This window comes from Eptatretus burgeri, chromosome 1 (assembly GCF_056783735.1).
Source record: "Eptatretus burgeri isolate ZD-2024b chromosome 1, Ebu_testis_v1, whole genome shotgun sequence".
NCBI classification, from domain to species: Eukaryota; Metazoa; Chordata; class Myxini; order Myxiniformes; family Myxinidae; genus Eptatretus; species Eptatretus burgeri.
This window is the reverse complement of record NC_140961.1, coordinates 96,524,813-96,541,992: the sequence shown is the minus strand read 5'-3', so window position 1 is coordinate 96,541,992 and position 17,180 is coordinate 96,524,813. Positions and strand designations below refer to the sequence as shown.

The 17,180-nt window shown below is 40.7% G+C and overlaps 1 protein-coding gene across 1 annotated transcript in view; it reads right to left on the bottom strand.

Moving 5' to 3' along the window:
- CPN1 (carboxypeptidase N subunit 1) overlaps positions 1-17,180 on the bottom strand; it is a 61,010-nt gene that overhangs the window by 5,816 nt on the left and 38,014 nt on the right. The window contains exon 4 of the mRNA XM_085892344.1: positions 77-259. Within this exon, the coding sequence (XP_085748470.1) occupies positions 77-259 (183 nt within the window). The remainder of the gene's footprint in view (positions 1-76; positions 260-17,180) is intronic.

The window sequence follows — 17,180 nt, the reverse complement described above, 5'->3', positions numbered from 1 at the left end:
TTATGCATCTGGAAATAAAGTGCTTTGAGGTGCGAACAAGACATAAGCACAACTAATATGAGTGTTTGGTACTTACATGTTGGAACAGCTTGTCATCAGGAGTCGCAGCATAGTTTTGCCCCAGGTTCGCACTGTGCCTTCCAACTCGTGGCTTGTCAAATGGATAGTTGGCCACCACAGCACCGCCATGTAAATTTGCCGACAGCACAAAGTTGTGGCTTTGCATCCACTTTATCACTGCTTTTGTTTCTGGTTCCATCTGCCGCAAACATTACCTCATGGTTGTCAATAGCACCTTTTAGCCACTTTTGTTCCTCCAACATTACGACACAAATATTCCATTCGTATTCCTCGAACAAACAAATATTTCATTATGACACAAAAAATTTTTTAATCCACCCGATTCCTGGGGTGTGTTCCATTAGGAATTGGCTTGATAGCGCTTGCCAGGCCAGCCATTCCTTCTCAACTGTTTCGAAGGAGTGCCTGCTTGAGTGCTTAAGCAACTTGGCGAGTGCTCCACAAGCTGATTGGTAATGAAACAGACCCTGATTTGGTAACGGATTGTTTTTGGACCATTGTGGCACATCATTCTTTCTGTAGTGTTAATTAGAGCTCTGTCACTTTGCAGGGACCCCAACTCATGAAGGTTTCCCTCCAAATCATGATGTGAGATTCTTGCTCTATCAAATCAAAAGTTTAAATGTTGGATGAAAACACGACTCGTTGCACCTGATAACCCTCAACCTCAAAACAAAGTGTGGAGTGTAAAATGGTGCTTGGGAGAGTACAGGAAGGTATATGAACTTGTGTCCTTGCAAAGACTTTGTTCCTTGAACCTTGCACAGCCTTTGGAGATACATACCAAATGTAAGTTGATTATAACATGATGTACTCATAGACGTCAAGTTATATTGTTGCGGGGCCGGGTATCAGCCGCGAACATGACCGCTAGATGGAGCTACAAGTCGGCCCGACCGATCGCCCGGAATGTATAGGTCGTCACCTCGGATAAGTCTGGAGCCGACGGGTCCTCTATCGGACCGAAGTTCGCCAATGGATAGACCACGTGGGGTAGGTCGATTGCCAATTTCAATTTACCTAAATACCCACGTGATCCAACTACCGGGAAATTCACCATCGACGGAACTCGTACGAAAACGAGCCGCTTAGCACGCTCGTTCTGTGTGCGATTCCGAGCGGTTTAATCGCCAAGAACCGTCGGTCTAAATGTCCCCTTAGGGCTGTAACAGCTTTTACTAATTCCCAATCACGCGTCATGTCGAACCAATGAAAGAAACACCAAACGAGATGATACATTGAACAAATAGGGATGTTAATTTACAATAGGCAGGGAGGGGAACACAAAGAGCAGAGTTAAACCGACTAAAGCAAGGCAAATAATATACAGGCAAAAGCACTTAACAGTTCACTACTTAGAGGACGGGCCCACGGAGACACACACACACACACACACACACACACACACACACACACACACACACACACACACACACACACACACACACACACACACAAAAGAAGTGGTGGCTAACGCCTTTATTTCGTCCTTCAGCTCAGAGGATAGTGGAGCTGAGGGCCAGGGTCTACCTTGGACCTGCCCGCCTCGTGCAGTCTTCAGGATGTCTCGGTTCGGCGCCCGTCCCGGCCACCAAACCTCGACTACGTTCACTCCGGAGACGGTACGCAACCCTTCCGGCTCCTGCGGCGGATGGTCTTTCAGGAGGAGGAGGAGGAGCAGGAGGAGGAGGAGGAGGAGGAGGAAGAGACGTTCCACACAGCAGTGATAAGACCAGTCCAGGCCTTCGGAGACGAGCGCTCCCGCAACACGAGCGCTCCAGCAAGATTAGCGCTCCTTCCTCGCTTCTCACTGGCTGGCTCCTCTCTCGCTGGCTCCTTTCCTTCGCTTCTCCTCTTTGGTTTGCTGGCTGCTACATGGCTGGCTGGCTGCTCGCTGCTCACTGCCCTCTGCTCACTCCCTCTCACTCCCTCTTTGGCTGGCTCCTTTTCTTCCTTTTATGCACTCTGGCACGCTCAACCCTCCCCCTCCCCGGCGCGTAGGGAAAATCCCGGGGTGGGGGGATGATCGTCCTCAGTTTGCAGCATTCTTCCAACCGTCATTCTTGTTTACTCTGCAAGAATCTCGGGGTGGGAGGGTCATTGTTCTTCTCTGCAGAATCCCGATAAAACTCCTAACTATTAAAATAAATCACAGCGCATTTACATTGATTCACCCACTAGACAAGGGAAGGAAGCTATCTATAAAACACATACTTATCAAAATAACTAAGCTATAGGAACCTGAATGTCTGTGTGCTCATGACTTCCAGATTCGCAACAATATTACCATTCTTCTTCTTCTTCTTCTTCTTCTTCTTCTTCCACCTCTTTTACTTCTTCCATATTCAGCACATAGTTGCAGGTAGCATCATTTGCTGGGGATGCAGCTGTGCCGCTGATGTGGTGCTCCCTGAGGGTTAGAGCAGGAATTTGAAATTTGGCCAGGGTGCCAGCAATAGCTTGTCGACTCTTCACGAAGGACACCATGGGATATTTAACGTCCAACAACTAATGCTGTCACATGGGATAAGTAATGCTGGCACATGGGATGGCACACACATTGCTTGATGCGTATCCCTGCCTGTGAAACATCAGGATGACAAAACACCATAACTGGGTCGATATTCAAATTGGAACATCTCATAGGTGAGTGTGCACACCTCTTGGGCTATCCTACCAGCCCAGATTAGCATTGTTAATCACTCAACCTTGGGTTGGACATGATCCAGAACACTGATGACTGATTGAGGAACACTGCTCCAGACATAGGACTAGTATTTCATTACCCACCTGACTTGTGATTTTTAGAGGGAGAGAAGCTAATGGAAGTTGAAGTACTTGCGAGCTCTGAAGAGGAAACCAAGTTTCTTGGAGGCAGATTTTGTGATATTGAGGATGTGAGGCTGCCAGGAGGGATTGCTCGATCTGGTGACACAAATCACGTTCATACAAGACTGCTGGAGTTGAGAGCTGGACATGAGAAAAGAAGGGATACATGTGTTGATCTCACTGGATATAAGTAGGGTTTTGAGTCCTGGACTGATGGAAGGGGACTAGGTTGTTGCAGCCCCATTGGAGGATGAGATTGAGATCATGACTGATGGAGGCAACAGTTGAGAGGCAATCAGCATTACGGGACTTAGAAGAGGTGTACTTGGATTAAGAACTCGTGAAATGGAGGGTGGAATCATCAGCAAAGGAATGGGCAGGGTTGTTGGAAGCTGTGAAGATGTCGTTGATGAAAAGAAGAAAGGGGAGGGAAGACGACATAACTTTGCAGGGACACTAGAATTATTGTGTTGGGGGGTCAGAAAGGGCACTATAAATGCTTGTAGAGATATATCACCCAGCGAGAAAACCTAGAAAATAGGAGATGAGCTGAGGCTGACTACCATATACTAGGAGCTTCGCTCGGAGCCCTTTGTGTCAAACTCTGTCAAACGCTTTGCTGATGTCCAGCACAACTCAACTTTCTCTGAAGTGCTCGAGAGATGAAGACCATTCGTTGGCAATGTAGGTCAGGAGGTCACCAGTGGACCAGGCTTTGTGGAAGACATATTCGTGGTCATTGAGGAAGAGTAGGATTCAAGGTCGGTTAAAAGTGGTTTATTGATGAGAGATTCCATGACATTGGAGATATTGGAGGTCAAGTCAATTGCATGGTAATTGGAGGAATCAGACATCTCACTCATTTTTGGGACAGGGCAGACACAGGTATGCTTCTTAGAGTTGCATTTGAGGTCAAAAATGGGTTACGTAATGTGCTGGGATGAGGTTGATTGATCATCTCAATCTACACTGAAATGTCCCATTTATCGCAAAGCATCTCAAAGAGCCTCTCATAACCAAATCCTACTGCATGGCTTCTCATGCTGACTCTGTTTCTAAAGGCAGAGAGTGTAGGTGAGTCTTTGGCACCTTAAAACCAGGTGCTTCAGGTAAATGGAGCTTGTTAGCCTTGGCTTGGTTATCTACGTTAAGGGAAGGATAACTGATTTCAAACCTGGGAAGGTGGTACCCATAAGCCGAGGTCGGCTCATGAGTTGTACCTGCCTCTACCCATCTGCCTTAGAGAGGGAAGACAACTCTGATGTCAAACCCTGGTGGGTAGAGCTCATTATCCTTGGTTAGCACTGTAAATCAATGAGGGTAGAAGCACTATTTGTTGTTTAGAAGTGGACTAGTAAGCTGTTAGGGAACGAGCTGATACATTGAACCTTGCAATGACTCATCCCGAATGACTCCCTTCGGTCTGTTAGATCATCTTTGCTCAGATGATTTTTTTTTGCTTTTGCTTTTACACATGACTTGCACTTTCAATTGGGGGTAAAGGAGCGTATTTCCCTCCATCCTTTTTGTACTGCGAAGAAACAAACTTTCCATATTGTCTTGTTTCAATGCAAGGGGCTGGTTATTCCATTTGAGGAGCTTTAGTTTATCATTGTATTCATGTACATTGAGCCCTATGTTTCGACAAGCTCAGTCTGACCTCTGAAGGATACAGGTTTAAAACATGCTGCAGATCATGGCCACCCGACAGGACAGGATCCTGAGCTCGATGTTAATGCATTAAGAGGTTGATTTATCAGCAGGTGTAATATGCCGAGATAGCTGCACTGCCATGGACATTCATGGACAGTGACCATGCATCTACTTTCCATTGATTTGCTGAGGCCATCAGCATACCTCTGCAATAGCTGTGGGTTCGTTTTGGCTCTTGATGTGACTTATTGTGGCTTTGTATGTGACATGTATAGATTGCTAAACTAATGTTCCTTCTTCCTCGATATCTTCGAATTATTATGACCGTTCAACCTTTTGAAACCCATTCTCAACCCCCATTTTCAGTCTCCAAGGGTACCTAAGTCTATGATGATAATTAACACCTGCGATAACATCAGAGGGTTTCGTGTCAATTTCTCTTCCATGTAATCTTTCTTGCAATCAAATTATCTAGAACTGCTTGCTCTTTGTGAAACTCATCTCCACAGAGAAGTGTTATCTGAATCTTTTGTATTGTTTGGCTATGTTCTTCATAGACTTCTGAAGCTGCCAAAGAAGTTATACTGAGTGGATCCGTGTTGGTATGGACCTATTTATCCTTTCTTGAACTGACCAAGTGAAACCACACTCTCAGCCATGGTTCACTCCGGCTTGTTCTGCTGTTATTGCACTTCGCAATCACTTTTTCAATTAACATCACCGTGTTAGCTTGAGTGAGGTACGTCACTTGTTTTGCCTTGCAAGAAACTTCTGTAAACGAGTATAAGAGAATGATAAGCGCCAATACGCAGAATCTGTTTGTGATTCTATATCAATTAATGGCGAGGCTCCAGAGATTTTTGGAGAATTGCTAACAGCATCCTCAACCATAATCGATGATCGATTACTGTCCTCTTCAATGGCCCTGAGGTGCGTATTTATCCGATTGAAAAAGTCAAACTCTTTGCCGAGCATTTTGCTGAAAACTCTACACTTGATGACCATGGACACCAATTGCCTGTATGTCCTCCCTGTGTTTACATCAGTGTTTCCACTCTTATCACGTCCAAGAAAGTTGCCAAGATTATTCAGGGGCTTGACATCTCAAAAGTGACATGACCAGATAAATCCCTGGAATTGCTTGGAAGATGTGTTCACCCGACTGTCTTCTGTTCTCTCCAAATTGTATCGCTTATGTCTTTCAGAGTCTGTGTTTCCACCTAGCTGGAAGGAGGCTTCTGTAGTCCCCCCCCCCACCCCCATCTTTCAAGGCTGTGGTAAGAAATCGAGTCCTTCCAACTATTGGCCTATTGGCCTTCTTCCTGTTATGAGCAAAGTGTTTGAATGCCTGATCAATCTGTAACTCATGAGTCATCTGTCAACCCACAAACTCCTAACTGATAGCTTCCGACATTCAAGATCTCCTGGTGATGTTCTATCCCTAATCACTGACCATGTGAATAAGGCTTTGGATTATCACGGTGAAGCCAAGGTTGTTGCTTTTGACATCATGAAGGCTTTTGACAAAAACTGGCACAAGGGCCTCATCCATAAGCTAAAATCATATGGCATTTCTGGAAAAATGCTTGCTTCAATCTCTGACTTCTTTGAAAATCACCAAATCTCTGTGGTACATGAGCGGCAGTCATCCACTGGTCATAATACTAATGCTGGTGTTCCTCTGGGCAGCTGTGTGTTGGGTCTTACGTTGTTCGTTCTGTATATCAATGATCTGCTTGATTGTATTCTTTCACAGTTAACCAATTATGCAGATGATTCAACACTACACTACATACCCAGGAACCAAGTCTCCTCGATCCCATATCCTGGCCGGTGCCACTCTCATTCAGAACCTAGACAGTGTGGTAACTGGGGAAGTGACTGACTCATTACTTTCAACTAAAATAACTCACGTGTGTGCGTGTGTGTGTGTGTGTGTGTGTGTGTGTGTGTGTGTGTGTGTGTGTGTGTGTGTGTGTGTGTGTGTGTGTGTGTGTGTGTGTGTGTGTGTGTCCAATTCGAGATCACCCTGTCTATAGATTATTCACCTTCACACGAAATCCCGAGTATCCATATGCTTGGATTGGATATCAGTGGAAAATTAAACAAAAGCATTAAGATGGAGTAAAGACAAATAAATAAAAGTTAGATGTACAGTCGGGAGAACAAGTATTTGATACACTGCCGATTTTGCAGGTTTTCCCACTTACAAAGCACGTTGAGGTCTGTAATTTTTATCATAGGTACACTTCAACTGTGAAAGACGGAATCTAAAACAAAAATCCTGAAAATCACATTGTATGATTTTTAAATGATTAATTTGCATTTTATTGCATGAAATAAGTATTTGATCACCTACCAACCAGTAAGAATTCCGGCTCTCACAGACCTGTTCGTTTTGTCTTTAAGAAGCCCTCCCATTCTCCACTCATTACCTGTATTAAATGCACCTGTTTGAACTCGTTATCTGCATAAAAGACAGCTGTCCACACTCAATCAATCAGACTCCAACCTCTTCACAATGGGCAAGACCAGAGAGCTGTCTCAGGACATCAGGGACAAAATTGTACACTTGCACAAGGCTGGGATGGGCGACAGGATAATAGTCAAGCAGCTTGGTGAGAAGACAACTGTTGGCGCAATTATTAAAAAATGGAAGAAGTTCAAGATAACAGTCAATCTCCCTCGGTCTGGGGCTCCATGCAAGATCTCACCTCGTGGAGCCTCAATGATCATGAGAAAGGTGAGGGATCAGCCCAGAACTACATGGCAGGACCTGGTCAATGACCTGAAGAGAGCTGGGACCAGAGTATAAAAGAAAACCAAAAGTAACACACTACGCTGTCATGGATTCAAATCCTGCAGCGCACGCAAGGTCCCTCTGCTCGAGCCAGCGCATGTCCAGGCCCGTCTGAAGTTTGCCAATGACCATCTGGATGATCCAGAGGAGGAATGAGAGAAGGTCTTGTGGTCTGATGAGACCAAGATAGAGCTTTTTGGTTTAAGCTCCACTCGCCGTCTTTGGAGGAAGAAGAAGGAAGAGTATAACGCCAAGAACACCATCCCAACCGTAAAGCATGGAGGTGGAAACATCATTCTTTGGGGATGCTTTTCTGCAAAGGGGACAGGACGACTGCACCGTATTGAGGGGAGGATGGATGGGGCCATGTATCGTGAGATCTTGGCCAACAACCTCCTTCCCTCAACAAGAGCATCGAAGATGGGGCGTGGCTGGGTCTTCCAGCATGACAACAACCCGAAACACACAGCCAGGGCAACTAAGGAGTGGCTCCGTAAGAAGCATCTCAAGGTCCTGGAGTGGCCAAGCCAGTCTCCAGACCTCAACCCAATAGAAAATCTTTGGAGGGAGCTGAAAGTCTGTGTTGCCCAGCGACAGCCCCGAAACCTGAAGGATCTGGAGAAGATCTGTATGGAGGAGTGGGCCAAAATCCCTGCTGCAGTCTGTGCAAACCTGGTTAAGAACTACAGGAAACGTCTGATCTCTGTAATTGCAAACAAAGGTTTCTGTACCAAATATGAAGTTCTGTTTTTCTGATGTATCAAATACTTATTTCATGCAATAAAATTCAAATTAATTATTCACAAATCATACAATGTGATTTTCAGGATTTTTTTTTAGATTCCATCTTTCACAGTTGAAGTGTACCTATGATAAAAATTACAGACCTCGACGTGCTTTGTAAGTGAGAAAACCTGCAAAATCGGCAGTGTATCAAATACTTGTTCTCCCCACTGTAACTATCTCAGATTGAAATTGCAAATGGTTTTAAAAGCACTTTGCCTTCCCATCATTTATCAATCACACTTTGGAGGTCAATATGCACTGCCGATGCTCTTTCAACAGAAAATCAATACCGAACTGCAAATAATCCATAAGTATACCTTTAAGCTCTAACTTTGGTCTTTGTTGCTCGAAGCTATAACTTTGGTCTTAGACTATATTCAGGACCTCTGGAAGCTTGTACATCCTGCTGTGTTGACCCTGGGGAGTAACTGCTGAAATCTATCTATCAGGGTTCTTCCTGACATCTTTTTTCTTTGTTCCTTTCACACTTCTTTCTATTTTTTTTTAATCTATCTATCTATCTATTTATTTATTTATTTATCCGTTCATTCATTAATTCATTCACTCACTGACTCTCAATTCGCTTTTCGTTCTAATTTTTTCTTTTTCTTCTCTTTCATCTCTTTTCCTCTTTACCTCTCTTTCATTGTCTATCTCTGTAAAGAGAAGTGAATTCTTGCAGAATTTTTTTCTGTAAGGCTCACTTGGCTGGATGGGTTTGAGGGACATGGAGTAGCAGCTGAAACTACAAGCAGCGGAAACCCGAATCCTATGAAAGTTCCTCCTAACGACTCCAGCTTCTTTACTTCTTCGGGTTCCTTCTTGGTCTTCCATTTCATTAACAATCAATAGCTAATATTGTAACACATAGCCTGGTGTTGGCGCAGTGGTTAGGGCAGCGGCTTGGGATCCAAAAGGTCCTGAGTTCAAGCCCCGTTGGGCCACTGAATTAATACACCAGGGGGTTGACTCAGCCTGTCATCCTTCCGAGGTTGGCGAAATGAGTACCAGTGTACTGGGCCGGTGTATACCCCGGTTAAAATAGGTGTACCATATCCCTGTGTCGTAAGAGGCGACCAGGGTTGCGTCAGGAAGGGCATCCGGTGTAAAAACATGTGCCAAATCACTATGCGGATCATACGGATGATCAGCTGTGGCGACCCTTAACGGGAGCAGCCGAAAGAAGAAGAAGAAGAAGAAGAAGAAGAAGCTAATATTGTAACACATGTTGAAAGCACAGTAAAAGAAGTATGTTGAACTGGTTGTGGGTTTGTCATGTAAGTATGACGTTTATATATCCTGTAATGAGACATTTTACCATCACAAACGAGCTTTTCCATCGATTTTCGATACAGTAATTAATAAATGAGTCAAATCAAAATACAAATTGCTAGCAATTCACATTGTGACCCTTAGCAATGAAAGAATGTAGCTGGGAATTCTAACCACTCAAATTGCTAATCAACCTCAGATACTTTGTTCAATCCTGAAGCATAATTTAGGAAAATCTACTTTTTTTCCAGTGGATTAAACAATTGGCAATGGGGGTTCAGCTGAACAAAGGGAATAATGGGGTAGTAAGAAGGCAGTGAACAAATGAGAAAAATCACCCATGACCTTTGTTTGGATATGATCTCGGGCCTTCATATTAGTAACAACAAAGGACGAAACCCTTTCAAATCAAGAACCAAAAGGTTGCAATCGGACTATTGATGGTCATTGTGAAGTGCTCAAAATGACCCATGACCCATGGAAGGAAAGGATTACACAGTCGTTCGCACATGCTAGTGAGTCAGTTGTTCAATCCTGAATCGAACTCCATGTGAACATGAGAGGAGCAGAATTATATCACCTTATGCCATGCTAGTTCTGATGATGCATGCTTATGCCACATTTGATCTTACATTTGACTTACATTAAACAATGGTCTTACACATCACTTCCACATGTTCCTGTCAAACAAATATTTTAGAGTACTATGAAGCAGTCTGATTGGGTGGATGAAGGAACGGTAGTGGATGTAGTCGGCTATAGCTAGACTTTAAGAAGGCATTTGATAAGGTACCACATAGGAGGTTGTTAGCCAATGTGAGGGCTTGTGGAGTGGCTGATCAGGTAACTAAATTGATTGGAAACTGGCATAGTGAGAGGAAGCAAGGAGTAGCTGTGAGTGGGAGGATGTCTTGCTGGGAGGATGTAAGTAGTGGTCAGTGATCAGTACTCAGACCATTACTATTCATTATTTACATCAATGATTTGGATAGTGGGGTGAAGAGTAGGCTTTTCAAATTTTCAGATGACATCAAGCTTGGCGGTAAGGTGGATATCAGAGGGGGAGGAAGTATTGATACTTGTATAGATTGGGCAAAAGATTGGCAGATGCAATTTAACCTGAGCAAGTGTAAGGTGTTGGGTTGGGAAAGAACAATGAAAATAGAGATTACAGGATGCAAGGGGTAATTTTGGAGCGTGTCACACAGGAGAAGGATCTGGGGGTGGTAATAGTTATGGCAGGTGAGCAGGCAGCACAATGCCAGGCAGCTATAGGTAAAGCAAATAGGGTTTTAGGTTGTATTCGGAAGGCGATCATTTATAAATCAAAAGAGCTGGTGTTAACATTGGACAGGAATTTAGTGAGGGCCACATCTAGAATATTGTGTGCAGTTTTGGTGACCACAGCTCAGGAAGGACATAGATGCCATTGAGAGGATACAGCGCAGGGCTACTAGATTGATTCCGGGCCAAGCTAGACTCAGCTATGAGGGGCGGCTGAAGGAGACAGGGCTTTATACATTAGAAAGGAGGTGGTTAAGCGGAGATATGATAGAGATGTTTAAGATAATGAAAGGTATCGATAAAATAAGTGCAGATTAATTATTCAGCACTGTAGACAGTAGTAGGACCAGGGGCCATAGCATAAAAGGAAAGAAGATGAGAGTTAAGACTGTAGTAAGGCAGGGAACTTTTACTCAAAGATTAGTTAATGCATGTGATGGTCTCCCTGGAAAGGTGATGGCAGCAGAAATAGTAGATAAGTTGAAATTGGAATTGGATCGGTACCTGGAAATTATGGAGATAGAGGGGTATAAGGATGTTGGCTGGACTTTAAGGTAGTTTGAGTATGATGGGTGATTGTATGAATGTGTACGGAGTGCTGTTGGTGGGATCTCGTCAAGGGATCGTGTGTGTTTGAGGTTGTGTGTGTGTGTTTTTTTTTAACCAAGCCCATGCCCCCTCCTGGGAGAAAAAAAAAACTACAAGGAAAAAAACAATTAAAGAAAAAAAAACATTTTGCATTTTCTTCTTTGGATCTTGTGTTGATAAATTGGTGTGGCATTGATGGAGCACAGGCATGATGGGCTGAATGGCCTCCACCTGTGATTTCCTTGTGTCTTGCACTAAATTATGGTCTTGCACAATGTCTTACACGAAATAATGGTTTTACGCATGACACACTAAATAATGGTTTTACACATGACTTGCACTAAATAATGGTTTTAGACATGACGCAATAAATAATGGTTTTACACATGACTTGTACTAAATAATGGTTTTACACATGACTTGCACTAAATAATGCTTTTACACATGACTTGCACTGAATAATGGTTTTACACATAAATTACACTAAATTATGGTTTTACACATGACTGACACTAAATAATGGTTTTACACATGACTTACACTGAATTATGGTTTTACACATGACTTGCACGAAATAATGGTTTTACACATGACCTACACCAAATAATGGTCTTACGCAATGTCTTACACTAAATTATGGTTTTACACATGACTTATCCAAAATTATGGTCAAACACAATGTCTTACACTAAATAATGGTGTTACACATGACTTGCACTCAAGAATGGTTTTACACATGACTTGCACTAAATAATGGTTTTACACATGACTTACACTAAATAATGGTTTTACACATGACTTACACTAAATAATGGTTTTACATATGACTTACACAAAACGAGATGGAAGGCGATGAGGGATTCGCTCGGATCGAAGCGCTGGATACGATGCTTCTCATTCTGACTGATCCAGCGACGAAGATTCATTGCCAAGACGTATTGGTTCACATACAATTGTTCCTCTGCCTGGCAAGATTTTTCCTGTTGCGTATTTTGCCAACTGGCACTCCTCATAAAAAATGACGGTAAATGGACACCCTATTTTTGAAGGACTACCATTTGCAAAATAATCGGTTTGCTGGTTTGTGCTGTGGAGCCTCACGTTGCACACACGCACACACACACACACACACACACACACACACACACACACACACACACACACACACACACACACACACACACACACACACACACACACGGAAAACCCGATAAAATTCTCTCAATGCTCTTGTTTGACCACACCTCCTGAGCCACACAATATTTTTCATAAGCCACGCCCACTTTCCTACGCCACTCCCACTTTAATTAATAAATAATTGGAGGTAGTGTGTGGGTGGTGGAATCGTTTTCGGAAAATAAATAAATAATTGGAGGTGGTTTGTGGGTCTTGATCGTTTTCGGTAAATAAATAAATAATTGGAGGTGGTGTGTGGGTCGTGGAATCGTTTTCGGAAAATAAATAAATAATTGGAGGTGGTGTGTGGGTCGTGGAATCGTTTCCGGAAAATAAATAAATAATTGGAGGTGGTGTGTGGGTCGTAGAATCGTTTTCGGTAAATAAATAAACATATTATTAGAAATCCACAAAGACAGAAATGCCGGTGATTCTATTTATTTTGGATCCTTTTCACTTTGGTCAATAACGTTTGGATTGAGGAGAGATCGAAGGTGGAACGACGGTGTCGTTCCTTACAAACACTGTGTACACACCTTAAATGACGGTAAATAGACACCCCATTTTTGAAGGACAACCATTTGAAAAATAAAACCTCAATCAAAAATCGGCTCGAGTAAAATTTTCTAAATATCTCGAAGTGTTTAATTCCGAAGTCTCGTTTCTCTACATTCAAAACTGAAGGACAAGTATTAAAAATACTGTACGTGGTTTTTCGGCCGCTGCACAGCAACGGGTGGTTGCTCGGCAACAAAATTCAAACGCGCACATTCGCAGTATGTCTTCCACCTGTTGGCAAAGTTCCATCGAAATCGGTTCGCTGGTTCGTGCTGTGGAGCCTTGCATTGCAGACACACACACACACACACACACACACACACACACACACACACACACACACACACACACACACACACACACACACACACACACACACACACACACACACACACCCGGAAAACCCGACAATAAGGGATATCTCATATATAGCAAATCCAATAATTGTTTTACACACGACTTACACTAAATAATGGTTTTACACATGACTTGCACTAAATAATGGTTTTACACATGACTTACACTAAATAATGGTTTACACATTGCATTACACTAAATAAAGGTTTTTCACATTGCCTTACACTAAATTATGGTTTTTCACATGACTTACACAAAATTATGGTCTCACACAATGTCTTACACATGACTTGCACGAAAAAATGGTTTTACACATGACTTGCACGAAATAATGGTTTTACACATGACTTGCACGAAATAATGGTTTTACACATGACTTGCACTGAATAATGGTTTTACAAATGACTTACACTAAATAATGGTTTTACACATGACTTACACTAAAAAATGGTTTTACACATGACTTGCACTAAATAATGGTTTTACACATGACTTACACTAAATAATGGTTTAACAAATGACACACTAAATAATGGTTTTACACACCACTTACACTAATTAATGGTTTATACATGACTTGCACTAAATAATGGTTTTACACATGACACACAAAATAATGGTTTTACACATGACTTGCACAAAGGAATGGTTTACACATTGCTTTTCACTAAATAATGGTTTTTCACATTGCCTTACACTAAATAATTGCTTTACACATGACACACACTAAATAATGGTTTTACACATGACTTACACTAAATAATGGTTTAACACATGACTTACACAAAATGATGGTTTTACACATGACACACTAAATGATGGTTTTACATATGACTTCCACGAAATAATGGTTTATACATTGCGTTTCACTAAATAATGGTTTTACACATTGCCTTACATTAAATAATGGTTTTACACATGACACACACTAAATAATGGTTTTACACATTGCCTTACATTAAATAATGGTTTTACACATGACACACACTAAATAATGGTTTTACACGTGACTTACACTAAATGATGGTTTTACACATGACTTCCACGAAATAATGGTTTTACACATGATGCACTAAATAATGGTTTTATACAATGTCTTACACTAAATAATGGTTTTATACATGACTTGCACTAAATAATGGTTTTACACAATGTCTTACACGAAATAATGGTTTTACACATGACTTCCACGAAATCATGGTTTTTCACATGACTTACACTAACCAATGGTTTTGCACATGACTTACACTAAATAATGGTTTTACACATGACTTACACTAAATAATGGTTTCACACATGACTTACACGAAATAATGGTTTTACACATGATGCACTAAATAATGGTTTTACACATGACACACAAAATAATGGTTTTACACATGACTTGCACTAAATCATGGTTTTACACAGGACTTGCATTAAATAATGGTTTTACACATGACTTGCCCGAAATAATGGTTTTACACATGACTTGCCCAAAATAATGGTTTGACACATGATTTGCCCAAAATAATGGTTTTACACATGACTTGCACTAAATAATGGTTTTACACATGACTTGCACTAAATAATGGTCTTACACATGACTTGTACTGAATAATGGTTTTACACATGACTTGCACTAAATTATGGTTTTACACATGACTTGCACTAAATAATGGTTTTACACATGACCTACACCAAATAATGGTCTTACGCAATGTCTTACACTAAATAATGGTCTTACGCATGACTTGCACTGAATAATGGTTTTACACATAAATTACACTAAATTATGGTTTTACACATGACTGACCCAAAATAATGGTTTTACACATGACTTGCACTAAATAATGGTTTTACACATGACTTGCACTAAATAATGGTTTTACACATGACTTACACTGAATAATGGTTTTACACATGACTCGCACTAAATAATGGTTTTACACATGACCTACACCAAATAATGGTCTTACGCAATGTCTTACACTAAATTATGGTTTTGCACATGACATCTGAAATTATGGTCAAACACAATGTTTTACACTAAATAATGGTTTTACACATGACTTGCACGAAATAATGGTTTTACACATGACTTGCACTCAATAATGGTTTTACACACGACTTGTGCAAAATAATGGTTTTACACATGACTTGCGCTAAATAATGGTTTTACACATGACCTACACCAAATAATGGTCTTACGCAATGTCTTACACTAAATTATGGTTTTACACATGACTTATCTGAAATTATGGTCAAACACAATGTCTTACACTAAATAATGGTTTTACACATGACTTGCACGAAATAATGGTTTTACACATGACTTGCACTCAATAATGGTTTTACACATGACTTGCGCAAAATAATGGTTTTACACATGACTTGCGCAATATAATGGTTTTACACATGACTTGCACTAAATAATGGTTTTACACATGACTTGCACTAAATAGTGGTTTTACACAGGACTTGTACTAAATAATGGTTTTACACGTCATGACTGAAACAAAATAATGGTTTTACAAACGACTTACATTAAACAATTGTTATACACATGACTTACACTAAATGATGGTTTTACATATGACACACTAAATGATGGTTTTACACATGACTTCCACGAAATAATGGTTTATACATTGCGTTTCACTAAATAATTTTTTTACACATGACTTACACTAAATAATGGTTTTACACATGACTTCCACGAAATAATGGTTTACACATTGCCTTACACTAAATAATGGTTTACACATTGCTTTACACTAAATAATGGTTTTTCAAATGACACACACTAAATAATGGTTTTACACATTACTTACACTAAATGATGGTTTTACATATGACACACTAAATGATGGTTTTACACATGACGCACTAAATAATGGTTTTACACAATGTCTTACACTAAATAATGGTTTTACACATGACTTACACTCAATAATGGTTTTGCACATGACTTACACTAAATCATGGTTTTACACATGACTTGCACAAAATAATGGTTTTACACATAACTTACACTAAATAATGGTTTTACACATGACTTACACTAAATAAAGGTTTTTCACATTGCCTTACACTAAATTATGGTTTTTCACATGACTTACACAAAATTATGGTCTCACACAATGTCTTACACTAAATAATGGTTTTACACATGACTTGCACGAAATAATGGTTTTACACATGACTTGCACTGAATAATGGTTTTACAAATGACTTACACTAAATAATGGTTTGACACATGACTTACACTAAATAATGGTTTGACACATGACTTTCACTAAATTATGGTCTTACACAATGTCTTACACTAAATAATGGTTTTACACATGACTTACACTACATAATGGTTTTACACATGACACACAAAGTAATGGTTTTACACATGACTTACACTAAATAATGGTTTTACACATGACTTACACTAAATAATGGTTTTACACATGACACACAAAGTAATGGTTTTACACATGACTTGCACTCAATAATGGGTTTACACATGACTTACACTAAATAATGGTTTTACACATGACACACTAAATAATGGTTTTACACATGACTTACACTAAATAAGGGTCTTACACATGACTTACACTAAATAATGGTTTTACACATTGCCTTACAATAAACAATGATCTTACACATTGCCTTGCACTCAATATTGGTCTTACATATTGGCTTTCAATGTGCAATGGTCTTTCACATTGCCTTGCACTCAATATTGGTCTTACATCTTGCCTTACAATAAACAATGGTCTTACACATTGCCTTACACGAAACAATGGTCTTGCACATCGCC